This window comes from Ammodytes marinus, assembly GCF_949987685.1.
Source record: "Ammodytes marinus genome assembly, chromosome: 22".
NCBI lineage: Eukaryota > Metazoa > Chordata > Actinopteri > Uranoscopiformes > Ammodytidae > Ammodytes > Ammodytes marinus.
In genome coordinates this window covers 20,244,916-20,272,491 of record NC_137226.1, presented here as the reverse complement: position 1 = coordinate 20,272,491, position 27,576 = coordinate 20,244,916, and the positions used below count along the sequence as shown (strand labels likewise).

Here is a 27,576-nt window from a genome sequence, read left to right as displayed (position 1 = left end):
TCTGACAAATTACTTTGCTACAGGCTTACTTGCTATGTCTTGCTTGCTTACCATAATCTTCCTCAAATCAATTAGAATACCATGCTGCTGGTTTTCCTGGTTTAAGTCAATTAATTTCATATCATATTTTCCTTATTAACACTACTACGATCCATTTTCCAAAGCCTTGTAAAGTTTGCAGATCATTTCTCTACCTTCCAAAGAGGCATGCAAGACCGCAAGACCTTTCAGTCTTGAGCTGTTTTTTTTTTATGGCTGGCAACGCTGGATTAGATCTTACTCTTACAAACTGCATTACAGTTTCATGGGAATAGGGACAATAGACAGTATGCTTTTTTATATGTCTTGATGAAATGATTTTGTCTGATGTGACACCTTATAGGAAAGCCTGGATGGAAGTGATAATAATACATTAACAGAATAGTCTGCCCTGAACATTCTTGGTGCCAATAAAATGAGGAAACCACTCTATTAGATAAGCTTTAAGTTGCATCACGGTTGACCAATGGCATCCGATTTCCCTAGCGGCATTCCCCATGTAGTTATTAATAAAATACACACACACACACACACACACACACACACACACACACACACACACAAGAAGAGGCCTTCCCAGAATGCTTGGAATGCATCCAGCTTCTTCAGTCCCAGACTAATTCATCTGTCGTGTCACATCCCCTTACATTGATATTGTACCGTTACGTGGTGACGGCTGACTGTACCAAATAAAAATTGATCCCTGTTGAGTAATCATTTTAGGCTTGTGGCTTTCTCTTTGTGACCAGCCAACCCTTTTCCTGCTATACTGAGGACAACGTGTCCCTGGATAACTTGGAGGTCATGATAGTCACCACCTTGCTTTTGTTATTCCACAGCTCCAGGCCTGCAGTTGGCTACACAGAAAGGTAACGCCACAGGTGGAATCATTTGATTTCTGGTGACATTAGAAGCACTTAAATTGTACTTTCCACATTAATGGATATTGATTCAAGACTCTTTTATTCATACAGCTTTGGATGTTGAAGAGGTTCCACTCTTCACATTATTATTTTTTCTTCTGTGTTTTTATACAATACGTTTAACCAAAAGGAACTTGGGTTTGCTCTGTCAGGTGTGTTAATGAATGGGTTGGGAAACATTTACATTTTATTTAGAAACACATTGATCTTGATTATAATTAGCTATTGAGTGTATCATTCAAATAAGACTTTTCTGTCGCTTAGGGGCCACAATATCTCTGGTTGTGCGGTTGTCTCTTTCAATTCTTACAGATTGCCAACACAGTAAATCACACGTTGATCACCTAACGCCTCTATTATTGGCTCCAAATGTTTGACCTACAACAAAACATTGTTTGCAGTACTAACAGGGGAAGCCCTGCCAATGTGGGATTAAACACAAAATGATCCTGAATTCAATGGAAAGGCCAGAGGGTGAGCATAGCAGCTGCTGATAGATGACGCATTCCAGGAATGGGATCAAGGTGAAGAAAGAATAGTTGTTTTGTAGAAGCACTTTGTACTTGGCTCAAGTACACAGTGGCTTAGATGCAGTGACAGGACATCCTCGTACCCCATCCCCATCCCACGCTACTGTACCCTGCCTGAAATAGAAAATCGAACTGAAGGGACCTTCTGAGATAACTTTCAGTCTTGAGAGAGGAGTTTGGTTTCAAAGTGAAGAATCCACTGTTTGAGAAAATTATTTTACAGGGGCTATTTTTACAAAAGAGAATGATTAAGGTAAGAAAATTATCCTATTGTGTATCCAAAGCCACATATCAGGTAAATGCATAAAAATCTGTTTAGCACCTGATGCCAAGAGTTTTTTTGGATCCCTAAAGACAATATAAATGCCAGTTACCGGAAATCTATATCTTTGATTACAAATGTCTTTCAGTTACAGAAGTCGACTTCAAACTAGTGGGGAATTTAAACATAAAAAAGCTTCAAATTTCCCATAGAGATCTGAAAGAAGAACTGTGGCTGCTGCCCATGATATTCTATCCACATCTGATAACAAAACCAAACCAACAGAAACAGGGCCACGGTCGCTGTTGTACTTTGGGCGCCGCAACTTTAATGGCCGCACTACGTGACTATTGTTATGGGAACATGGGTTTGAGAGGTAACACAAGGCACTGTGAAAGGACATTAGGTCACTGGAGTTGCGCCCTCCTTCATAATCACCTCTATTTGGAGGGGTTAAAAGAAGTGCCAATAAAACATGACCTTTTCCGAGGCTCTAATCGCTCTCCTGGGGGTCACACATCTTCCATTGGCAACATGACAGTTTTACAAGCCCTTTCTGACACCATCGCTTGTGTTCAGGGGCATTTAACACCCATATGAACGGACTAGCATAGCCAAGTGATCCTTGGTGAAATGAAAAAAATTATGAGGCTAACATTGCAGAATGAATGAAAGATTGAGGCTGAAATGGAAATCATGTTGCTTCGAGGCTTACCTCCACTTAGACCTAACTGGGTCTGTGGGTCCTCTTTTCTTACATCAGATAAATGTTCCAACTCAGCCCTGCAGCATTCTCCCTGTCCTCGTGTACTACTTTACCATAACCTTTCATACCTTCTCCCAGAATAGGTTCTTTATAAATAATTCCCCACCCATCACATACACACAAACACACACACACCTGCGACCAAACACACATTAGTCTATCTTACTGTCTGAAGGACATTATACCCAGTGGAAGAGAACTTCCTCACCGCACTGTGGTACTTTGGTACTACTACTATGGCACCAAAGGACTTTTCTTAAGGAAACCAGATAATATCAATGCATATTCTAGCCTGGTCCTACCAGACCATCGTACTTCATTTTATTTGTACAGAAGGTCTGAAATCGCTCAACTGACAAACGTAAACTCACTTGAAGGTGGGTGTCTGTTGAAGTTTAAAACTATTGGATGTGCCAACTTGCCAAGTGCCACTCTGGATCTGCCAACCAATTGCATAATGTTTGGTTGTGACGTATGACATGCACCGGCTTCTGACTTCAACTGAAACTGGCGCACAACCTCAACATCATTGTTCTCAGCTACTCCCTCTGTTCGCTGATTGGACAGCCAAAAATCTGCCAGGGAGAAAACCTGCGAATATACAGAGGACCTAGACTGACTACTGAAGGGAAATGAAAATAGGCGGGCGGTGCCATGCTATGCATATTCAGTGATATGACAAGATTACAGATGAATGAACATATTTAAATCAATTATAAAGTCTGCATTGTTGTAACTTTAGCTCAGAGTAAGAATGTTACCTATATTTTAAAAGAATGAGCTGACGAGAACTTTTTCTTGGGTAATTGAGAAAACCCGGGCAACCTCAAGGTAAATAAGACTACTTGGTGGGCTTTAGTTCAAGAAGAGTCTCCAGGTCGTATCAACCAAAGTCTAACACAAAATATTAATCTACAAAGAGTTTGAGTTTTTAAAGTGGAATCCATTACAGAGAGGATGAGGAGGAGTTTCTTTCCCCAGGCCATCAGACTGTTAGACCAGACTGACAATGTCACTTAGCCCACCACCCAGTGACCACCCAATCATTTTTTAAATCTTGCACTTTATGTCGTTGAATGACAGCCGGACCGGTTTACAAGAAGAATTTCACTACACATTTCCCCGTGCAATTGTGTATGTGACGAATAAATAAATCTAATCTAATCTAATCAAACTATGGTATGCATGCACAAATCCAGTTAATCGAATTTGGTAATAGTGTTGATTCTGGCCTAAAAAGGCAGCTACCATGGTGCCCCTTACTGCATGTGCTTAACAATAAATGGGTTTCAATGTGAAGATGCCTGTACTGTGAAACCAGAAGTTTAGATTTTATAGAAGACATTCAGCTAAGATGTTCTGCTCTAGACTGTTAGTGTCTTAACGGTCGTCCTGGGTTTTATGTTGTTTTCAAGTTTCATTCCCTCTTAGTGAATATCAGATATTGTAACTTTTCTGTTCCGTTGGTTTGCACACCATGTACTTTGATGTGCCATTGCACTGTGACATGTTGAAAGATTGAATATGGACTAGTCATTGTTTTTTTTTTTTTGTATATTTTATTTATACAAATTTTTCAATACAAATTTTTCAAAACAAAGAGACAATCACATACAAAAGACAGTAAACAAAAGGACAAAACCCACAGAAACAGACAGCCAGCACTCACTCAATACACAAATCATCAATACTATTTAAAACAGGTCAGGTAAACTTAAAAAGGGATAAAACAATATTTTAATAAAAGAACCTCAGGACCCATTTTGAGGTCTTTCCCTCTTGATGTGTTCTATGAAGGGGCCCCAGATATTTTTAAATTTGGAATGGGAAGACAAATTAAATCGAATTTCTTCCAGGTGTAAACAGGAAACCATATCATTCAGCCACTTTTGGAAGCAGGGAGGAGAAGTTGACTTCCATTCTCTTAAAATAACCCGCTTTGCAATGACCATACCGAACATTAGGGCTTGTTGCAAAACGTAGGGAAGAGTCAGGGAATAGTTGGAGCAGCCCAATATCACCAGGAGACAGTCAGGGGTCAGTTGTCTGTTATATATGTTACTGTACAGATGAAAAATGTCAGTCCAAAACCTTGTGAGCTTAGAGCAGGCCCAGAAAAGATGCCCGAGAGTACCGTCAGCAGACTTACATTTATCGCAGGTAGCAGAAACAGAAGGGAAAATTCTATTCAGCTTTGTTTTGGAAAAGTGCAACCGGTGAATTACTTTAAACTGAATGAGCTGAAGCCTAGCATTAATAGAGCATACTTTTATCCTACTAAGCCCTTTCTCCCACAGCTCATCAGATATTTCTTCACCAGTGTCCTTGATCCATGCCTCTTTGATATGGAGAGAGGGGGTCGCCATAGAAAATAGACTAACAAACCGAGAGATCAAATGTTTGGAGGTGGGAGGTTTGGTCATGATGTCATAGAAGACGTGTTGCGCTGGAATCGTATCAAGACAAGGAAAAAATTGCTTAACAAAATTCCTAACTTGCAAGTAACGAAAAAAATGACTAGAAGGGAGATTGAATTGTGTCTGAAGCTGAGCAAAAGAAGCAAAACAATTATCTATATAGAGATCCCTGATAGTAGATACACCACTATCTGACCAGCGCTTGAAAACAGCATCCATCAGACCTGGCCTAAAACAGGGGTTCTGACATATAGGAGCATTAATTGACAATACTGGGAGATCCAGGACACCCTTAATTTGCTTTAAAATTTTAAACGCATTGCACAGAAAAAAGTTATTGCGTAGCAATTTCATGTTAATGTTAGGTTTGGAAAACAGAATGGCGGACAGGGAGGCACCAGTAAATGCTACAGTGTTACAAAGCTCAAGCTCAGGCCACCTAGGGCCAGGGCCGCACACTTCACCGCCCTCGACCGAGGATTGATTCCAGAAAACCCACGCTCTAGCGTTGCAGGCCCAGTAGTAATGTCGAAAGACAGGGAGTCCTAAACCCCCTTCCTCCGTGGGCTTCTGTAGGTGAGCTTTAGAAATACGGGGCGGCTTGGAAGCCCAAATAAAGGGCATGATGATAGAGTCCAACGCTTTAAAAAATGAAGAGGTGAGAAAAATGGGCACATTCTGAAAAAGGTATGTGAATTTGGGGAGTACTACCATTTTAATAATGTTAACACGGCCAATCAAAGAAAGAGGGAGAAGTTTCCATTTATCTATCATGTTCTTAAGCTTATCCACCAAATCCAAATAATTGAGTTTGAAAAGAAGCTTTGGATTTCTGGGGATATTAATTCCCAAATACGAAAAATGGTCAAGGGAAATTCTGAAAGGTAAATTGTCAAGAAAACTGGGGTCGAGACTGTTAGACAGAGGGATAAAAACCGATTTCCCCCAATTTATGGTAAACCCAGACAGTCGCCCAAAGCTGTCTATCAGATTGAGAAGGGGTGAAAGGGATGTCCTCACGTCGGAAAGAGTCAAAACCACGTCATCCGCGTATAGCCCAATGGTGAAGTCAGATTCGCCAAATCGTATACCAGAAATTTGGGGGCTGGCTCTAATGGCTATGGCTAGCGGCTCAAGGGCCAGAGCGAAGAGCATAGGAGAGAGGCAACAGCCCTGCCTGGTGCCACGGTGCAACTGGAATGATGGGGACCTATCATGATTAGTTAGAACAGAGGATTGAGGGCTAGCGTATAGCATCTTTAGTATAGCCATAAATTTCGACCCAAAACCAAATTTATCGAGAGCAGCAAACATGTATCTCCACTCTACCTGGTCGAAAGCCTGTTGAGCATCTAAAGAGATAACAGCCGCGTGGGGCAATTTATTTGAATACATTACATTTAGCAGGCTGGACTAGTCATTGTTAAACACATGAACACATCACATGTTTGTGGTAACTGGTCAGACTCATTGGGGCAGAGAGTAGACTACATTCTGCTTCGTCCTAATCTTTATCCCATAGCCTGATGTTTTCTTCTGATATGCCCACTCTGTTTGGTTGGTGTTGGCTGTCAGTCAAACTCCTCAAATACCCTCTACAAAATGCTTGGATATCAGAGTCACAGTGCTTTTCCGGGACTTTGGTACCCTTTTTTGGGCACTTACAAACCAAACCTGAAACGCTTCCAAAATACCAAGGTTTTATGGGTTCAAGGAGACACGAGTTTACATGCGTCATGTGCCTGCAGTTTCTCACAGTTGAAAAGCCAAGCATTACAAATGAGCCGAGCTCAAACTAGATTGGAAGAGGGCAAGATTTTCATGATTCCTAACAGAATTAAAGGTGCTTTCATATGGCCAAGTTGCTTTGAAGGCTTATGGATATCTGTTTAAGAGGCCTTGTTGACACGTAATAGGATGCCGTAATTCTTGTAAACGAAATGCCAAAAAACTACAAAATGTAACCGTGGATGAGACCAAGACTTTGATCGATAACCACAACTATCATCATTGTAAATTGAACAGTTCTTTACAACAACATCATGATATACTGTAGGCCTGCATGGTTTTGTCATCCTCTTTGTTTTTCAATGCTGTCCAAAATGAATACAGGACAAAAGGAGCCAGTGTGACAGATATAACCAAAGGGAACCTCAGATCTGATGCAAAAATGACTGTTTTGTGAGACCTCTCCTGCTGTCTGCTTATCTTAATTCTAAAAAAAAATGTGTCTTAAAGGAAATGTGGCAGAAAAATGGGTGTGAAGTCCGTGGAACTTCAAAGGGTAATATTTATAGTTTTAGAATACAAATACTACCTGTCATGTTGTGTTTCCTGCATGGTCTTATTCTCGTGAAGGTGGAAACACCTCCAAGAAAGCTTTTTAAATATAATGGGACACGAACACTGAGTTATACTTTGATAGTTGGTGGCACGGATGGTGACTCACCCAATACCCTCACTGGTAGGGAAACTCTGAGATAGATTTTTTTTAACTTTCACTTCAGAAACATTGGAGACGTTTAAAAAAATAAAAAATGCATTGCATTGCACATTTTGACAAATCAGCTGTGGACAACAGTAAATGGCCAATATTTTTTTTTTTAAAGTTTACAGAGATATCCAACTACTTAAACCCATCCAAACACACCTACAGGCAAAAGGGTTTAGGACAGTCACTCCTTAAGGACTTTCATAGTGTTGCACTTGGTCGTACACGTGACAAATAGTGTAAGTACTCGTCAAGAATGAAATAGGTTGAGCCTAAAAGGGACCCTTTTGTGGCATATTGCAGTTCGAAACAGGGTTTTGGATCTAGAAAGACACTCCCTCAAACACTTTGTTTGAGGCATACTGAGGCATTTAGCTCCCAACCTTTGATCAAATAAGAATATGCTGTGTAAGCAGCATACTACAAGGACTGGGCCTAGAATGTTGATAAGGCTGTGATGCCTCAGTAGCACAATAATGTAGCCTTGAGGCTCTAGCCTGCAGCAGATATTGGGCAACAGAGGTCTGGTAAGCCACACCTCTAGATTTGTCAATTTTTTTCCCCAATTTAATTTTTCTTCAGCACCAACGATAACGTCATCATTTGAGGAGATTCTTAAGTTTTACACAGGTCCATCTCGTCCATCAACGTTTCTTCACATGAAGTAGTTCCCCCCCAAAACCTCTAAACTGACTTTGATGTGTAAAATGGGGGAAGTTTTCCTTTAATATCCATCTCTAAAAAGTGCCTTCACCTGAAAACAGACCTGTGAAAAACCCTGACAGCCAGGCATTCATAAATTAAAAAAATAAACAAAAGAGGCTTAACCCGGAAGGGACCTAAGGATAGTCAGACTGAATGTAGGAGTATTAAAAGACAGGAGTATAATTAGTACTGATCCAAAGTGAGAACTGCACGCACAGACCTAAATAAAGTGAGCACACCTACACTTGTAGCAGCACCATGCTCCACCAATTAACAAGCAGTTACAGTAAAAGGTAGCGAGCGACACACATAACGTGCCCTACACCTCTCAGTTCACAGTCTGTTGTCAAATAGAACAGTGATGACTCAATATCACATTGTCTTGAGTATTTTTAACAGAGAATACCACAACCAGCTCTGATGTCATTTTTAGTGGAAGTCTATATGAGATTATCTTGTTTGACCTTCTATGTATTGTAGCAGTAGCCCTTACAATAACAGTCAAATGTCTGGCGAGTGTTCATTTAAATTGTGTTTTTATCTACTGTAAATTTGTAGGTTGGGTTTATCTGCATGCCGGCACGCCTGTCTGTTGTTGCTGGCTGTGCATTGACGTTAGTGTCAACATGTGATGGTGAGTGTACAGATGGTGTCAAGGCAGGGCTCCTCAGGTGTCAGGCCCTCCTGCCGTCTGCACTCACAGACAGGGAGCAAGAGATCAAAAGGGAGAGCAGACGCTTTGCATGATAGAGACAATGACCGGACTGACACAAACACATTCATCTTCTCAGTTTCATCTGCGTGCAACAAGCGCCGTAATGTACAATCAGCATTCATTTCTTCCAAAGGAAATTTTTAATTTAAACGCGTGCATATTAAACTAAGGAGGCCCTGAAATTAAGATCTATTTGAAAGAATTCTGTATCTGTAACCATCAACGTTTAATAGGTTTTAGGCTGCATATTTCTTACCATTGTAAATTGTATTGCCTGTAATGTGACCCTACTATTGACCCTTTGCTATTTCTAAGTAAATAAATAAATTACCCTAAAAATGACTCCAAATAATAACTATTCTTATTCTTAGCAAAAAGGCTGGGAGCCATGAGCCATCATGTAAAGGCCTCAGTAAGCTTCGAATAAAGTGCTTGAGGGAGTGTTTTACCGTATCTAAACAACCGCGGGCTGGAATAACCCGGGTCCGCTGCTGGCCGAGGCCAATGGGGGGGACGCCCTACCAACTGAGCTAAGGGCGCCCCAACGTTTTTCATATCATGTGCCATATGCAACCATCTTCCCCGCAACAACTATGCGGACAGAGATGAAGTTGAATGCTCCAGGGGGAAAAAAGTGCCCCTCGAGTTAAGATTATACTGTGAAACATAAGATTTTATTCATATGTAAAGTCTTCTTCTGTTAAAGTACATACATGGTCTTACCAGTGAAAAATAGTATATCTTCAATAACATCTGCAATACACTGGTACTGTAATGGATCAAAACCAAAATGTGCATCAACTACCGCCTCACAAGCACAGAAGTGTGAGTCATCAGGGATGCGTCAAGGCTAAGAGTAGACCCTGCATTCACTCACACAGAATAAGATCATTTCTATTTGGACTTGTTTTTCCATCAACACCTTGTTTTCCTTTGAAAATCTCTATTGCCGTATTTACGCCAAATGCACTTTCACTGTCAGGAAAATTGACAGCAGTGGAAAGGTCTGAAACACTCCTGTGCGCAATCTAAACAGGTGCTGAAGGCTGAAGTGGGTGGGGGGGGGGTGGGTAGGAGATTAATATGGAGCTTCTCCTCCTGTCACTCACATTAAGATTCCACTTATGCACACACTATAAGTGCCTGTGCGTGCATGTGTGTGTGTGTGTGTGTGTGTGTGTGTGTGTGTGTGTGTGTGTGTGTGTGTGTGCCTGCTTGCTTGTGAAAACGAGACCCTCTCCACGGCTCCACTAGCCTCCTCCAGCGCACTGCTAAAGTGACTTCAAATGGAAAAGAGAGTCATGGTTGGAGGCAAAGCTTGGCAGATAGTGAATAGGGTAATTGCCTGTGTCTGAGGAGGGCGACAGTACGAGGGTGCTACAGAGGAGAGGGGTTATATTTACGTAGTGGGTTGTGTGTGCGCTCGTGAGACACACCACAGCATTTAAATGTGACACTTTGCAGCAGGCGGTATCAACCTGCAGATCTCACACGCAGCTCGCCTGATTGTTTTTACTCCCCATAAACGCTTGTGGCATAAATAGTAGTGGAATGATATTGCGGTGCACGGCATGTGTTGCCTATACATTGGAATGGAGGAAAACGTGTTGAGTCTCTAATAACTTATTTATGACTTATTTATCAATTCTATGACTTTTTTATCAAGTTAATGTTTGTGGCCAATAGGGTCAATAGCCCCACTGGTTGTATTACTGTTACATTTGAGTTACAGAGGTATGCATTTTATTAGCATTTTCTTCCAAAATAACTGCCAAACTTGAACAAAATCAGAATATTGAAATATTGAAAAATAACATTAATATGCAAGAATGTAACTGCTTGAAATGTTTTACTTTTGGTTCACATTTTGGTAGCTTCTGATTTGAAGCTAGTTAGCATAGCTTGCTATTTTGGAATGAAAACTCAACAGCAGGAAAGGTCCTCCAAAAAGTAGAATGTTCTAAAGAGTAGACGTCTTCACTTAAGAACAGTATCGACTTTACGAGACAGGGAAATAAACACAGTGCTATCAAATGTGTAGGCTAGACAGTAAGATCATTCCAGGTATTTTGATGTTTCAAACCGTGCCTTGGAGAATTGGCTACCCACTTGGAGGCCTGTCGATGTCCGAAAAACCTTTGTGAAAGAACTTGTCATAGCTATTAGCATTAGTTCTTTAGACTTCTAAAATGTCCATTCTTGACCTCAAGCAGTCTGATAAGCACATCATTTTAACTTCTATTTCCAAGCAGTAGCTGTCAAAATATCCCAAAGTCCTTGAGCTCTACTTTTTAGCGAGTGACACCTTACTATGGCTCAGACAAGAAAAGTTCTGTCTCAAAGTCTTATCCTCCCAAAGTCAAGCGGTTTACCTCAAAATCCGACCCAATTCGGCATCTGGCGGAACGTGATATCTGAGGTCATTCAGATAAAAGTCACAGTGACTTTGCTATTTTTCTTTTCACATCAGCTCCCTTTCTTGCTATCTTCTTTCAACCTACTTTCTTTTCCTCCCCCGTTGTTCCCTTCTCAGACCTCAATAGGCACGAGGCTGCAGGTGCTTTAATGTGGTACTTTAGGGAACTGAACTTCCCTCTAAAGGTTGACTTTATTTATGAAATGTGTTCTAAATAAAGCTGGCTGATGGATCAACACTGTAACAAGAGACACTATTGTCTGTGAGTACACAGATTTCTGTATCAAAGTCAATGCTGTTTATTGATTGGATTGCTGAATGTTAGAACCAGAACATTTCAACTGAAGGAATTGCTGCTATTAATCACGACATTCAAATCAACTACGTTTCATATGTTAAGTATCCTTCTCATTCAGTCCCATGTTGTTGCCTATTCTTCTAAAATAAGATATAAAGCCAGATTATCCTGAAACCTTGGTACCTTACGTTTCAAACAAAACCACTGACTCAGAATGGTACCTAATAGCATTGACATAAACACAAAATATGAGCAGTCTGTGGTCCTATACAAAATTCAACAGATAATGGTTGCTATGCACTGTTAAACTTGTCCTCAACACTTGGGGTGCGCCCCAAAAAAGTCTAGTCATCAGTCGAGATGAATCCTGGCACATCTCTGGCTGGCTTGGGTTTGAGCTTGACACACAAAGCTCATGGAGTCTAATGAAAGACACTCTCCAGTTACATCATTGAAAGTGCAAGGTCTATAAATCTGTCTCTTGCATATAGCGTCCAACTATATAAAAGTTTAGGCAAAAGGTAAACTTCCAGAGTACTTCATATGATGATTATGTGGTTGTCTTTTGTGATGACGTTGATTCTTCCAACGTCTCATTCATTGATCTTAAGACACAACTGTAATGAAATGCTTCAATTCAAATGGGTTCTACAGAGTCAGGTACTGTACGTTCTATTCCAATATTGCACAATATTGTTTTAGGGACATTTCGATTTATCTCCACTTACTCTTGTTTGAATTGTGCTTTCACCATAATACATCTATCTCCCACAGCTTTGTAAGGTGGATTACCAGTCAAGTTGCACAGAATTAAAACGTGAAGCTTGGCTGTTGATAAAACGGCCGTTAAGTGGAAACACGTGCTGACATATAACACTGCACTTCCCTTCTGACAGCAAGCAGCAGTGGTCATTTTAAATATACCACATGCCGTGAGGGCATTGGCGGCCGGCACCCAGTGGCATGCATCTGCACACAAATACTGTCTCACGCTCGTGGTAGAGTATCCTCCCTAGGCACAACAGGCTTACTGCTGAGAGGCTGAATTTCTCACGCTGGAGCAGTGCTGAAGATAAGCTCTTGAAATGGCTCCTTTGCCCGCGGGAGCAGATGCTTGGTTACCCTCTTCACCGATCCGTTACGATTATACCACAGAACCCGGGTTAACTGTCACACAATAGCAAGGAAACAGGTATCAAACATTTACTTCACCTTCTAATGTAGAGAACTGCAAACTCCAAAGGCTTCCGTCCCTGACTTACTTTTATTGTGGTGCAAGCAACCTGTTGTGTGGGGGCTTATGGCGTTCACAGTATTCCTATGCTGGAAAAAAACTAAATAAGGAAAGTTGGAAAAGTCTTAAATATTGATCGCATCGACTATGGACAGGTACCGATACCCCTGCTAAATGTAAAACAAGTGTAGTGTACAATAATATAATAGACTCACTCCAAGACTCACTCAGCTCTCAATTAATTGATAAATTGATTGACAAAATTGAACATTTGTATTTGTAATAATTGATTCAGTTGCTTGGTTCCTGCTTCTCCAATGTGATTGTTTTGTTAAAGGTTCATAAAACCTAACATCCCTGAGGTTGTTGAGTCGCGTATCGTTCCATCGTCAACTACAACACAGATTCTATTAACATGCAAAAATCATCCAACAAAACATCAACAAAAACATCCGTCCATCCTGTGGTCAAACATTTGGTCTCTAGAAAGATGATTCACTGATTGTAAAACGGTGAGCAATCAGTGAAATGACCTGCGGCAGCTTGGATGCCTCAGTGGCACATGGTTAGACGTCACTGGGTAAGATGAAGACATTTGTACCGAAGAATGACTTTCAGAGTATTATCACCCAACAGATTAAATGTGTTCCGGAGTCATTTATAGAAGAAAAAAAAGCCTGGGGTAATGTTCTCATTGCTGCTTGATTTACACAAAACTGAAGATGTGAGGAAATGACTAAATTGCTTGTGTAGGAGTGAATCCGCATTGTACTCTTGACATAAAAAAAAATCTCCTCTAATTCTAATCAATTTGGTTTGAAAAGTATGTACACTTTGGCTAAGCTGCGCACAAAAGAGTTTTTGAATGAATGATTTTACTTGATCAGCAGAAGGATGATATTAAGGATGATATTCATATACAGACTAATATGACCAATATCTGCAACCAAACAGGATAGACGTAAGAGCTAATGAAGACTATTTTGACATTAACAATGAATCAAATAAAAGGTGCATATCATTTTCCTTTGGCAGGGTATGTGAGGAAAGCAGGGAGAAATTAGGCAGCCTGACGTGGTTTTAAAGATATGGTCGTCTCAATAAGCCCATATTTAGACCAGGGAATTCCAATTTTCCTGAGGGGGCATGCCCACAAAGCTGACCTATCAAGCTCACTTTTTCAACCTCCTTTTTTTTCTAAAACCCTGCGTACGGCCCTGATTATGAGCCAAACCTCTGTTCAGTTATTCTCTCTGGAGGTACTTCCTTAACACCAAAGGTATGTGAAGCACTGATCAAGTAAAGGGAAATTGGGATTCTTAGAAGGAAAAAAAACATCTCTGACATCCCATCAAGGGCAGCTGAATAATGAATGCTATGCTGCCAGCACTGACTCGTCCTTTGGGCACTTCAGGGTTTTCAATCCCATGAAGACCCTTGGGCCAAACAATCAAGAATATTATACATTACATGTCTACTTTGGAACCTACAGTAAAGCTGTTTAAGAAAATGAGTTGCTAATTTGCATTCATATATATGAATTACCGCACCAGGCCGTGAGATTGATCAGTCTGCTCATCTGGGGAAGAGTGGATTCTTTGTCATGTTCATACCTAGTGACAGGTTAACTCTATTTCATTTCCATATCTGGTCTGAAAGCAAATGTTTCTATACTTTAGCTACTCAGAGGACTCACACACTTGAAGGCCAGGTGAAAAGTCTGCCAGCACGGAAAGAGAGGACATAGTATGATCAATATAAAAAAAATATGGAAAATGCTGCAAACTTTCAGGCAGTTTCTCAGGAGGATGCCATGCAGTTGCAATCGAACAACTAGTGACAGAAGTAAACAACAGTTTAAGAGCCTACTGTCTCCCTCACACACTTGGCCAGACATTGCGAAAAGTTGTCGTGAATGTCGGCTTCTCAGTTTCTGAAAGTTTAAGTACCGACAGATACAACCTCCCCAATCCCCAGTCTTCTGTAAAGTGTTGGGGGAAGGCGTTTCAGAAAGAGTTTGACCATTCTAGTACTTCATTTAAAGCCTTGAGGCACCATTTGTGGCCTATACCATACTGTGAGGGAATTTTGGGTCTTTAGTTGTAATATTAATGGGAAAGATTAATAGGTCATATATGCCTATCTTGTGTGTCTGTCTCTCAGACTCTAGGTCAGCCTTGGAGCCTGTTAGGAGACACTTAGGTCAGTTGTATAGATAAAGTCTAATCTCCTTAGACTCCAGAATGTTATGGTTCACTGTGTTCAGCTCTGAACCAAAACATTGGTACGCTTGGTGCCCGAGCCGGGGAGGTGGTAGAGATAGCGCGAGGTTAAAACACAGCTCTAAGCATGAGTTTGTCAGAATTGAAGTGCAAGTCATGAGGGTTGCAGTCCGGTTCTCCTTGGCCAAGTCTGTAATAGATATTGCTTCATAATTCATCCAAGTATCCTGAAATATTCTTCCACCTGAGTTGACCTCCAACCTTAACAGAATTTCCATCACACATACTTGCGCCATTGTGATGGTAGATCACGTCTGTTGTTGTGTTTAACACTCACAATCAAAAGGTCTCAAGAAACCATTATCCTGAATTTTTTTATGTGATTTTCCAAAGACCTCTGAATGAGTTCTACATTTTCAAATTAACTTATGCACCCAAGAATATTTGCATAAAGTTCAGGGGATTTCCTTTTTTTGCCCATGCATTTTCCTACATTGGCTTTACAGGCTTTCCCATGTGTGATGAAGCAAGTTTCTCACTTGGAATATGAAAGGCATGCAGGACGAATCGGACTGGTGGAGGTTTGTGTTCAGTGGGGCCTTATACCATCAACTACCGTGGAGAAGTGCGGGAAGTAAATGTCTAAAATGTCTTGTGCCTCAAACAGCTTTAAGAGATTCTGCAAACATAGTAAAAAGAAAGCAGTTTTCTCGCCTGCGTGGGCCCCCTCTACCCTCCTACTTTAGAAAGAGGACTATCTTTATACCAGCAAAGCCCTGGTGGTTTTTACTGAAGAGCAAATGCACCCAGGCGTAAATATAGTGCTCTGTCTGCGAGGAGCGGAGGACTCCCGAGGTTCCAGAAGAAGCCTGAATCCAGCAGAGAATTACTAATAGGATTGCTTGTGCCAGGTCGCTATCAGTGAACCATAGAAGAAGACTCAGACAGACAAATACTCCTGCCAATGCACTGAGGAGTTGGGGGTCAGCTACAGCTTTCACTTCAGTTGGTCCATACAGCCAGTTCATGTGAAATAAGGAATGAATAAGTTTTTGACCGAAACCGTTTAGAAGTGTTGTTCCCGGTCTTTTAATATTAATTCTGGAGCAAAAGTCTCTACACCTTATATATGTGACTAATATGTGCTTAAGAGGTGATGTCATTGTGGTTGTTTGCCCTTTAAATACACTCTGAAACTATAAAGGTGGAGTTGCATGGCCTGGTTTCCCACGACTTATACAGAGATAGAGAACTGTGTCACGCTTGAATTAAAAATAAATGTGTGGTAGATTCTTTATTTAATATGTTCAGCACACACTGTTCTCTTCTGTAAAGGGAACTGAGCCCAACATGAAGAATTCCCTAATGTACTTCTAATGACTTCTTAATATGAGGGCATTGAGAGAAAAAAAATTACACGCAGACTTGTTTATCGACGTATTTGATACAGAGTGACATTAGCATGAGTTTGTAGTGGTGATGAAAATGAATAACCCTTTGGTTCCATTTTTCTTATAAATGAAATACAGTAGCATGTAGAAAATAAACTCAATACAGTATATACCAGTGTATACGGCAGCATGACATTGTGTGAAGGGAGTTTGAAGGCAGTATAGGAGTGTGCGGCAGAGCATGAAGCCCACCTAACAATGTTCTCTGCTTCAAATCAAACAAACTGTCTCATGAGACAACAGCGAAGCAAGAAGAGGTTTATTAAAAAGCTCCATCCGCAAAGGCAACTGATGCTTACAGCAGTAGACTGTTGACAGTTTCCCTCACAACAAGGATTCATGTCAAGTCCTACCCTGCGTTCCAAATCACATACTTTTTCTTTTTACTATACTACATACTAAAGTACAGAAGAGTATTAGAGCCACAGGAGAGAAAAAAAAATCAAATACGGAAGATTTTTTTTCATTATGTCGATAAATGTCAAGAATAAAGACGAATACTCCAAAATGCTATTGGAGTTAGTGGGGCATTTATGTATTTTCAGCATACTACAATTGACCTGCATGTATTGGGACATCCTACATCTTTTTATGGCATACTAAATAAATAGTAGTATGGGTATTGGAACGCAGGGCTAGTCTGCATCAGTCATTAGTTACACTTTTTGGAAAGGCTGGGCATTTTAATGGAATCCCTTCTTGACCTAAATACTATTAGTTCAAACAGACCAAGTCCCTATCTCCTGCAAATGTCTGCCATGGAGAAAATTAGCAAATAAAGCAAAAAATAAACATCTCTCAGAGCTCCAAGTCATGCCTGTGTTTTTGTGCCAGAGGGCGCAAGGCAGTGTACCCACCCTCCATACAGATAACTTCTCTTTCCAAGACACAACCTCCCGGGGGCTATAGAGCTGATAGGCGGAAGTCCCTTACTTCCGGGACATCGGACCTCTCGCAGACATTCGCTGCTCTTGACACTTATGATATACGTCACCACTCGCATGTCAGAAACATGGCTGTGTCTTTAATGCACTTTACCGCCTTCTTTCAAGGACAAGGCAAAAGTCTTCAGCTTGGCGAAAACCACTACACAAGTGGACATGTGGAGAGTTTCAATTTCTCGAGTGGGGAGATTGTTGGCGTTGTCCACGCCAGCCATTAGCATTAGCACTGTCAGTCGAGAAGTGGAGGGAATGTGTTGGGGTGACGTCACAGAGGCGACAAGACTTGTAGTTTTTCTCGCTAAATTTTTTCAAAAGCCGTTAGACGAATAATCATACATCATACCGTCAAACTCTTCACATGAAAAATTATCATTTAGACCCATACAAAATATATATAAATTCCAATCTGCCTGGGAGAGCCTGCACTACCATAAGTCATCATCATCAGCCAGAGAGACCCATGAAGGAAGCTACATTAACAGTATATACAATGTCAGTTTCAGAGAGTAGAAGTTGGAGCATTGTTTAACTGAGTAAGGTTTCTCGGAGAGCTTTGCATTTTTGACTTTTTTTCCTCACTGACCCACACTGTCTTTATGAACTGTGGACAACAAGTTATTGATGAAAACACATTTGAGTAAGATACAAATAAATACTAGAGGACGTGATGGGTATCTTTTTATTTCAGAGTTGGATCTGTTTATGAAGCTACAACACAAAATTCAACATTTTCAGAAAGGTGAAGCAAGAGAATAAGTTTTTTTGGGCCATCTCTAGACACACTCGGGACACATTGATAATGGAAGAAACATGAACAAGTGCATGTAGCATAATATGGGAACTTTCAACACGCAGACCAGGGATATGTACCAAGTAATGTGTTCAAACAAAGTAGTGTCAAGTTGGTAAAATAAGGATTTAGACAAGACAATGGATCCTACTTGACATTTGATACAAATACTTTCATACAGTTATCTATATTCTGTGCCTTCTAAACATTTCTGCTGGTACGAAAAGAGTATTCAGGCTAATACACCCAGCTCTGGTAATATGTTACCAGGAAGTGTTTGATTAGGTGTTTGACAGTTCAGTGTTGTCTTTGGCAACAGCAGTTTTACAAAGACAATATATTTTCAATATCATCTTACATGAAAAGATGGTCATCACCTCCATCTAAGGTTTCATATCTAGTAACCTCTGAGTAAACTTAGTCTGCTCATGACGATTGTCATACTGTATTGTTGACACAAAAAAACAAGTAAGGGGACTTTGGCAAAAAAATCGTTATCAGTGATATTTTTGTCAATTGTTACAATTGTCTATTGATTCAAAAAACAATGCTTACTGGGAAAATTTCGTTAAAAAAAAACCCAATGTTCATCAATGTTTATAGAAACACATGGTTTTCTTTATAGACAGGAAGAGCAATATATTGAATTGTGAAACACATTGAGCAATGTGAAAAAACAAACGTAAGCTATTTAAGAGACTTAAGGTAAAGTACATAATGATTAGTTGGTTAGAATCAAACTTAACTTCCTCTCACGGAATTCACCTTGTGCTTCCCTAAGACTCAGTCAACCAATGGGGGCACAGAGTCAAGAAACAAAAATCCACTGCAAAAAATCGGATGTATTTATCACATTATAATGCGCGTGAGCTTCAGGGTTGTGCAAATGGTGCCAGACAAAATAACTTTCAGTCGATCCATTGTCCTTGGGAAGCGCTCAATCTTTTGGAGTGATTGGATTAAGCATTAATTATTCAACATTGTGCTCCAACACACAGTCTGTCTGTGTGAAGAGATCACATTAGGTGGAGGGCCCCTCCTGGTGGTCCAAAGACAGTGCACATATAGGTCTGGTCTGGGGTACACCTTCAGCAAGCATGCAATCACATCCATAAATGCATGATATACCAGCATACATTCCTAAGTGCATTTCTACCTGGCAAGGTGTACTGTTCTCCGGCACAGATGGACATCAAAGAACAAGACCTTTTATCCTTCTCTTTGAAGCGTTCCAGTTTGGGCAGCGCTCCTCGCAGCCTTCACTCACGGCGACATCCATTCATGTTTAACAAATTGAGCAATTAAGCTCATCCAATTTGTCTAACACTGAGTCATGAGCATTTTGAGATAAATCCACAAACATCTCGTCTCCTCACTCATCTCCACTACATACAAACAACATTTTATCACTTAACACCCTCTAACGACTAACCCTTGGGCTTTTTTTTTTATTTCTCCAAGCGTGCATCTGTAGATACCCAGCCTGGATATTGTAGGAAGAAAGTGGCTGGGAGTGAATTAACAAAATGCACCACTCATGGCATGCGCTATTTTGAATTAAAAGGGAATGTTCAGTATGTTTGAAGTGGGGTTTTATGAGGTACTGCTGCATAGTTAGTTTGTTACTTTATGGAGATGGCGGTCAGGCGGTCAGCGAGATCTCCCCCAATCTCCTTAAAATGAAAAAGCTGACTGCCATTTCCATGAGATAGCAGATATGCATAAGTACCCCCATACAACCCCACTTCAGTAATACTGAACTATCCCTTTAACACCTGTAGAAACCTTTCACGAGACAAAGAGGAGTGCTACCCGTCATGGAAAGTCATACATGCACTCATGCTTCATTCATTTTTCAAATGCATATCATGCCGACTGGTGTTCAATCTGCCTTTTGCTAGCCATTTCATAAAAGACTAGGAAATGTCCAGAACAACCAAAATTCATTGCTCATTTATCTTTACAGCTTTCAGTGTGCCATCCTTCCTGCCTCTCTCCCTTTTAGTTAAACCAGAGACAACGAAATATTTGTGTGTCTATAAACAAAATAAATAGGGGGCAGATATTGTCAAAGATTTTGAGATGTGAAAATACAAATTGATTCCATGCAAAAGTGATAAAGAACATAGTTATTTCTTAAAAGAGAGTTCCAGTTTCCCAATGAATATTCTACTACAATTAAAACGATTCAAAAAGGGAAGGAATCACTCATTGGCCCAGAAGCTGTTTAAGGTCTTGGAGTAACACCATCACCATGTACTGTATGCCAAAACTGGCACTTTAATCTACTGTGTAATCATAAAAAAGTCCCTTTGCAAGATAGAGCGAGCATGTTCCTTCTTTCAGTGGAGAGTGTGAGTGTGTCTCTGTGTGTGGGAGAGAAAGGGTAAGGCTTACAGACAGAGCAAGGCCTGATGGGATGCCATAGCTAGAAACTGTAAGGCAGGGGGGGTCCAATCATGCATACAGAATGGGTCTTGTTCATTAACTATCAAACAGGAGTCTAATGTTTTCTTTTGTATGCACACAAAGACACATTCATGCACGTCATCATGTTTTGGGAGGATACTCACTACGGCTACTTCATTTGCATGAAGTGATAAAGTAAAATAGTCATGACACTTGTAAAAATCAGCCAATATCTCCTCACTGTCCGTACTGTGTGTGTGCTGAAAATAAATCCAGTTTGAATCCACAGCCTAGGATCTGTAAACTGGTACGTTGCTACGAGACCCTTTGTTTACATACCAGTTAACAGAACCTAGGTTGTGAATTAACACCAGTTCTTGTTCAGTGCAAACAGTATGGACAGGTAGCTGATTGTGAGGAAATGTATTCATTGATTTTGACAAAAAAAAGTGATTTTGACATTATCCATCTTATTAATACACAGCCTAGACTCTGTAAATGGTATGTTAACAAAGGGGGCCCACTGTAGCTGGGAACATGCCTGTTTGCTTGTGGTTGCTGCTTGCTTGTACAACTCTAGTCACTTACAGGGTTCCTTTTGTAGCAATAGTAACTTCCGAATAGTAACTATCACCCATATAGAAAATGCTAAACTTTCACATTTGCACTACAAGTGTTAGTGAGGAAGACATCCCAGACATCAAATTGCATAACTGGTAGCTTGTTGCTATATAAGCCCCTTGAGGCAAATTGTTATTTGTGATATTGGGCTGCATAAATACAACTGACTCGACTTGACATGTGATAAACACAAACTGCACCACAGGAGGAGGGCTTAGCGAACAATGCCAAATGTTGAAAAAAACAAAAACAACACCAACACCATTAATAGAAACAAAGCTGTGAATGCAAAAGCTTTCCTCACACTAACCTTTCTCTCCTAATTAGCATAGCTGCAGCGCTCCACTCAACTCCGCTACGCCAAGCTATTATATTAGTCAACCAAAGCAGAACGCAGATGATGATTGGCGGGGTAGATTAACTGTGACTGGCAGCAGCTACAAACATGCCCAGCGGCGTGCCGTCAGTGCCCACGCTCCGGCAGCCATTGGTCCCTGATCTCCTACACAGCGTCAGACTCAGGTCTGCCGCTGTTGACACGTCAGGCTCTATTTACTCAAGCAGGCCTCGCCGTCTGCTCACAGCACATCAGTAGCATTTCCTGGTTCCCCTGCCTGCAACCTATGATCTGGCACAAAATGATTCAACAGGGCTTTTGGGATGAGCCCTAGGTACACCTTTAGCTCTGGTTAGACTGGTAAATTACCCATGTAGCACCTTCTGTAAGCAATAAGAAAGCAGTTAAAGAGACATGCACCCATGGGTGGTTCTGTTAGTGACGCTACAACACACTTTTTTTTTATTCAAAGTCAAAGCTAACACGCTAACAAGAACAAGGTTATGGAGCAATGAGGGGGTTGACGGTCGAGCAGGTTTTCTGAAACCAAATCAAGTTTCACGGAACCGGACGGATCTGAATGAAAACAGGCCGTGGGTGATGAGTGATGATGTTGCCATGACAACAGGCAGGCTGAGCGTGCAGCCTGGGTATCTCTTCAGGCGTGCAGGGAGCGGGCTGCACCCAGACGCTTTGGGTTTTTAACCTCTTAAGTGAAAGAAAGCAAGATGCAGTCTCTGATGGAGTGGGGGAGAGGGGGTATGAAAGGGACTGGCTACAAAGACAAGCATCAGTTTCCATGGGAAATGAACAAAAGGTGGTGGGGGTTATTTCTTTTTTTGTTTTGTTGCCATCCCAATCCAGCAATGGCCAACTATAGAGATATGAAAAGGATAAACAAAAGAGATTAACACATAGGAGAACACATACACCTACACCTACACATACACACACACACACACAAACGCCTCGTTTCCACTGAGTGGCACAGTTTGGTTCGGCACAGAGCGGTTTGGTACAGAAAGGTTACTCTAGATCTGTCTTGTGTTTCAGCTGCTAACAGTACCCTATCTTGGTAGGCAGGGTTTATGCCAATCAATGGACTGAGTGTAGGGCCACCCTTTTGGGACTTACTTTGGTACCCTTTCCAACTTTTGACAGTGGAAACGCAAATACATGCATGCAGAGCAGCACCTAAACAAACCGCACAGCTGAGTGGAAACAAGGCTATAGAAAACAGTTAACATTCTCTTTTCAGAAACGCAACTCAAAAAGCTGTAACATAAAGGAAACTCAACCAGAAACTTTCACTCTATGTCACACAGACACACAGTGTAAAAAGAACAACAGATCTCACAGCATGCACATTAAAAGAGGCAGCATAGAGAGAGAACAGGACCGCTACAACAATAGAAAGAGCGTGGGGAGCCCGCAGGAACACGCCCGCTACTGCTGGCACAGACTCTCAGCTTACCTGGAGAAACAAACTCCTGAAAGAAAGGCTTTCTGAAAGCCACCAGCAGCTGATCTGACATCAGTTATAGTGCTGTTAAAGAATTTGCTATTAATGGAGAATCGCCACAGTGGTTGGGATATACTGTTAATGCAGGGAGGGCATATTTGCACTGCGTGCTTAACTGACAACCAGATAAAATGCTGTTAATTGGTCAATTTGTTTTACACTCTCTGGGAGAATGGCACCATCTTCCATTTCATTTAACATTCTTTTTCCTATTTTATGACAGAGTTAAAGGGCGACATTAAGGAAAAATACTTCCTTTATGCATTAAACATACAATTTGACGACAACAAATAACTCCCTAATGAAGTATTGTTCATTGCACAAAAAAACACTGAAAGAGAGCTAACAGTAAAACAACTTGTGACTTGGCAGAATGTGGTTGGCTTACTTTATTTTAGGCAAACACAAACATTTACAAAGTCGTTAACGTGAATGTTTAGGCAAACACAGGGCTAGCGTAATTTATTCACGTCTCTCAAGTTGCCTTGTTAACTGTTAGCGCCCGCGAAACTGTGGAACACTTAGTTGCGCCGCATATGAGCATAATATGAGGCTTCCCACCAAAAATAATGAAAATACATTTTTTATTTAAATATGAGACCCCAACATAGCACGAGGGCCTACGCACAGCGAGTGTTCTGCGTTTAGGGAGGGGCGGCCCTGGGCAAACACAAACATTTACAAAGTCTTAAATAGTGAAAGTATGATCTAATGATTCACAGCCTTTCTGCAGATGGAGATTGATTTTCATAAGACTAATGTTCACGGGTACATGATCCAGCTGTCCAGCTTTCTTTCCTCTCCACCACGCCTCTGAGTGTAATATCATGTCTGCTGTTAAAGAGCACTTTGTTTGCAGTGACTGTCACTCACCTTCGTGGTGTCAAAATATAACTGTAAGAGCATGGCCGGGTTGGTATAGCTTACCAAGCTGACATCACACATTTCATCTCCATGGAGGATAATGCCACACTACTACTGCACCTCTTTCCCCTATAACGCCCTGTCAGGAGGCGGATTAGTGCCCCCATGGGCGCGGGCACACGCGCGCACATGCTCAAGTACACACACTCAGAGCCTCTCTACGTGCATGGGAGACCAAACACTAGCTAGCCTTTAATAACCAAAGTATGGTTATGCATCAAGTAGAAGCAGCTTCTCTTTAAGAGGCATAACATGGTGTGACATCATAGCTATCATACAGACAACCGAGGCTTGGAGGCACTCATAGAAACAGATGCTTCAGTGCGGTATTGGTGGCAGTGAAATGTGGCGCGACTTAATGTGTTTGTGTACACACTGGGTGGGAGCTGGTGCTTGGAGACAGATGAATGCGTGTTGTAAACAGGAGCATTCAGCTCCATCAACTCCCTTCTGTCAGTGGAGCATCACTGAAACTAACTCAATATTTACCTGGCATACATCCATGCCAGTAACTATGTCAGCAGGGTGCAGAGTGCCAAAGACAATCTTGAGACATAACCAGTGAAATGAGTGTAAGAGTACAAGGAACAACAGGTCCAAAGCATGTTTGGCTTTGAATGTAAAGTTTGAATGCAAATTTAGTTTGGAATTTTAAAAATTACAATCTAAAAAGTATCTAATTATAGATTAAACCCCATGTATATATATCAGTATTCCTTTCACACAAGAAGACAAATGCCTAACATCTTCCTTGCTCAAAGTTTACACACACACACACACACACACACACACACACACACACACACACACACACGCCAAACAAAAGGACAGGGCCTCTTGTAAGAAAAATCTAAATGGTAGCGTCCGGAATTAGGCGAGAGAGGAAACAATTAAATATTGATTGAATCAACAGGCCAGTCGGATCACTGATGCCAGTCACTGACTCATTACTCAGATTTCTGGGAATAATGTGACACCATGATCACAGGCAGTCAGTATACATTAGGTTTGTATATCAAAAGTTCAATAGATTGATTAACCTGGCTTGACTTGGGACTTAAATTCGAGGACCAATACCACATTCACATGTGTATAGATATAGGGAAACAGCTAGCAGCCGGTTAGCTTAGCATAAAAGACTGGATTGCTGTTTGGGAGGCTACAGAAGCTGCAGATAAGAGCACGGCCGGACAAATTGTCTTATTTAAAATATATAAAAGAATATCACTGCAATAATCAATTGTAATTCAATACACCGCTTGTAGCTCAATACACTGATATAGTCTCCCTACAAAAGGCTTAAACTACAATGTAATAGTCTATTACATGCAGCCTATGCAGCCCTGCTCTACATAGGTTTCAGGCTGTCACCTCTGGCCACACACACACCAATCAGTGATATCACTGATGTCATTAGCAGACACTAAACGTCAGCGAGTTTACTTCCTTTTTGTGACTTAGTTCAGGGTTCTATGAATCCTTTATATGATTAAAAAAAACGACCTAAAATATGCAAGCGTCATCCTTTGTTTGTTCACGTCTCCAATTCATGAAGACATGTTAGTTCTATTCACACATCATGAGCCCACAGCCGGCAGTCACTCACTGCTGTAACACGTCAGCCTGCCAATGAGGGATCCAGTTGTTCCACCAGCATCCTAAAGATCACTAAAAATGAATGTGATTGGTTTTTCAAAGTCCATTCAAAACAGTTAATGTGACCTATTGCAAAAAAAATGAGTTTTGGCGACTGGGATGTAAAATGTGCTTTTTGCTTTTCTGCAGTCTAATAGATCAAACTTAAGAATTCATTTTTTTAAACTGAGTTCATTTTGCAAAAGATAAAAAGTCCCTTACATTTCTTTTGTGTTGAAAATTGACATTTCTGGGCTGAAGTTTGGAGCAGAAAGAAGCACTGGCTGAGATTGGTCGCCTATCTGCTAGTGTTGAAATGACGTTTTATAGAGCTTAACGCAATAAGCAAAACCCCTTCCAACAGGAGTAACCAAATAAACAGTATCATATTGCAACAAATAGGCTACAAGCTCTGTTTGGCACAATCCTACACACCTACACTACACTGCTGCTATTAACAAACATCCTGAGGGTTAACACCAAAAAAAAAAATCCACAACACATGTTTACTTGTCACAGGCAAACAAGGGTTATGGGTTTTTCTGTGTGTTTGATACAACTGGCAGTGTCCTATATAATGCTCTGAACAAACCACTATCTTGATACAACTCTAACTCAGGAAGTCATAGTATAATATAGTATTGTAACAAAGAAAAAGGTTGGAAAGATATGTTATCACTCCACTGCAAGACATCTCCCTTTTAAGAAAGCAAGTTTGAGACTTTATACCAACTTAACATTACTCTTTACTCTGTGAAATTTGTATTTAAATTAACTTAATCGAAAGGACATCTCATAAAGTATGTTACTGTGAATATGAAACGTAGGTTGGAAGTGAGTTGTACAGTGGGGATTGTTTGTTTGGTGTGAGTGTGTTTGGTGCGCTCCAGACGCATGCGGTGCGCGCCCCCTTACCCTCGCCGCCCTGGAGGAGTAGGGGTCCTCGAATAGATTCCAGATCCGCGGCTGCCACTTCCTCCACAGGCTGACATTGCCGTCCAGAGCCATATCCTCTATGCCCAGCCTCTTCCCTGACTCGTCCTCATCCTCCCCGTTGTCCACGTTGAGCTCGAACACGTCGAGCGCCTCCTCCGCGTCCCGGTGCTGCCGGTAGGACATCCAGCAGCACGGCTCCACGTCCGTCTCGTCGATTCCCCAGAAGGAGAGCTCCTCCTCGAACAGCGGACCGCACACATCCGCCGGGCAGTGCAGCTTGCCCGTGCGGTAGTAGTTGAGCACGTAGGCGAAGACGCCCGGGTGGCGGTCGAAGAAGTACTCATTGGTGCGCGCGTTGTACTCGAGGAAGCCGGGGACCTGTTGCAGCTGATCCAGCACCGAGTCCAGGTCCGAGTCGGAGGCGAGCAGGGCCAGGCGCGTCCCCGGCAGGGTCTTCAGCGTGCTCTTGTAGGTCTCGTGCCGGGTGCCGCCGACGTTGAGGACTATCCTCTCGTTGTCGTCAAACTTGCCCATCGCTCTGTACCAGACATGACTTGATGGAGAGCGGGGGGAAGTTGTTGGCGAGTGCAGTTCCTAATGGAGATATAATAGCCAATACCGATGAAACCCGACGCGCGCACACACAAACACACCCAACAGTAGTCACTGTTCAAAAAAGCTTCAGGATCTTTTGGCCGTGGTGCGCACCATCTCCGATTTCACTCCTCCGATGCTTCAGTGGTTATTTAAGAGGCCCGAGGAGGATGTCCATGGTTTGTTTGGGGAAGATTTCTGGGAGGTGGAAGTGGTTGATATGTTGCGCGCAATCCGTTCTGACAGTGGGCGCTCGGAGTGTTGAATGATCTCAACCGATGGCTCCAAACATACTGCGCTGCTGCCGTTGCGCGTCTCTCCGGTGTCCCTGCCCTCTCCAAGACGCACAAGCGCTCGTCAGCGTCGGGATCGTTATTCAATAGTAGCCTATGTAA

General features: G+C 41.5%; 1 protein-coding gene across 5 annotated transcripts in view; it reads right to left on the bottom strand.

Moving 5' to 3' along the window:
- kcnc2 (potassium voltage-gated channel, Shaw-related subfamily, member 2) overlaps nt 1–27,121 on the bottom strand; it is a gene marked incomplete at both ends in the record, with an annotated part of 68,210 nt that extends 41,089 nt beyond the window's left edge. For all 5 annotated transcript variants that reach the window (XM_080050897.1, XM_080050899.1, XM_080050898.1 and 2 more), the window contains one exon: nt 26,567–27,121. In XM_080050897.1, the coding sequence (XP_079907023.1) occupies nt 26,567–27,121 (555 nt within the window). The remainder of the gene's footprint in view (nt 1–26,566) is intronic.
- Between the last annotated feature and the right edge of the window lie 455 nt (nt 27,122–27,576).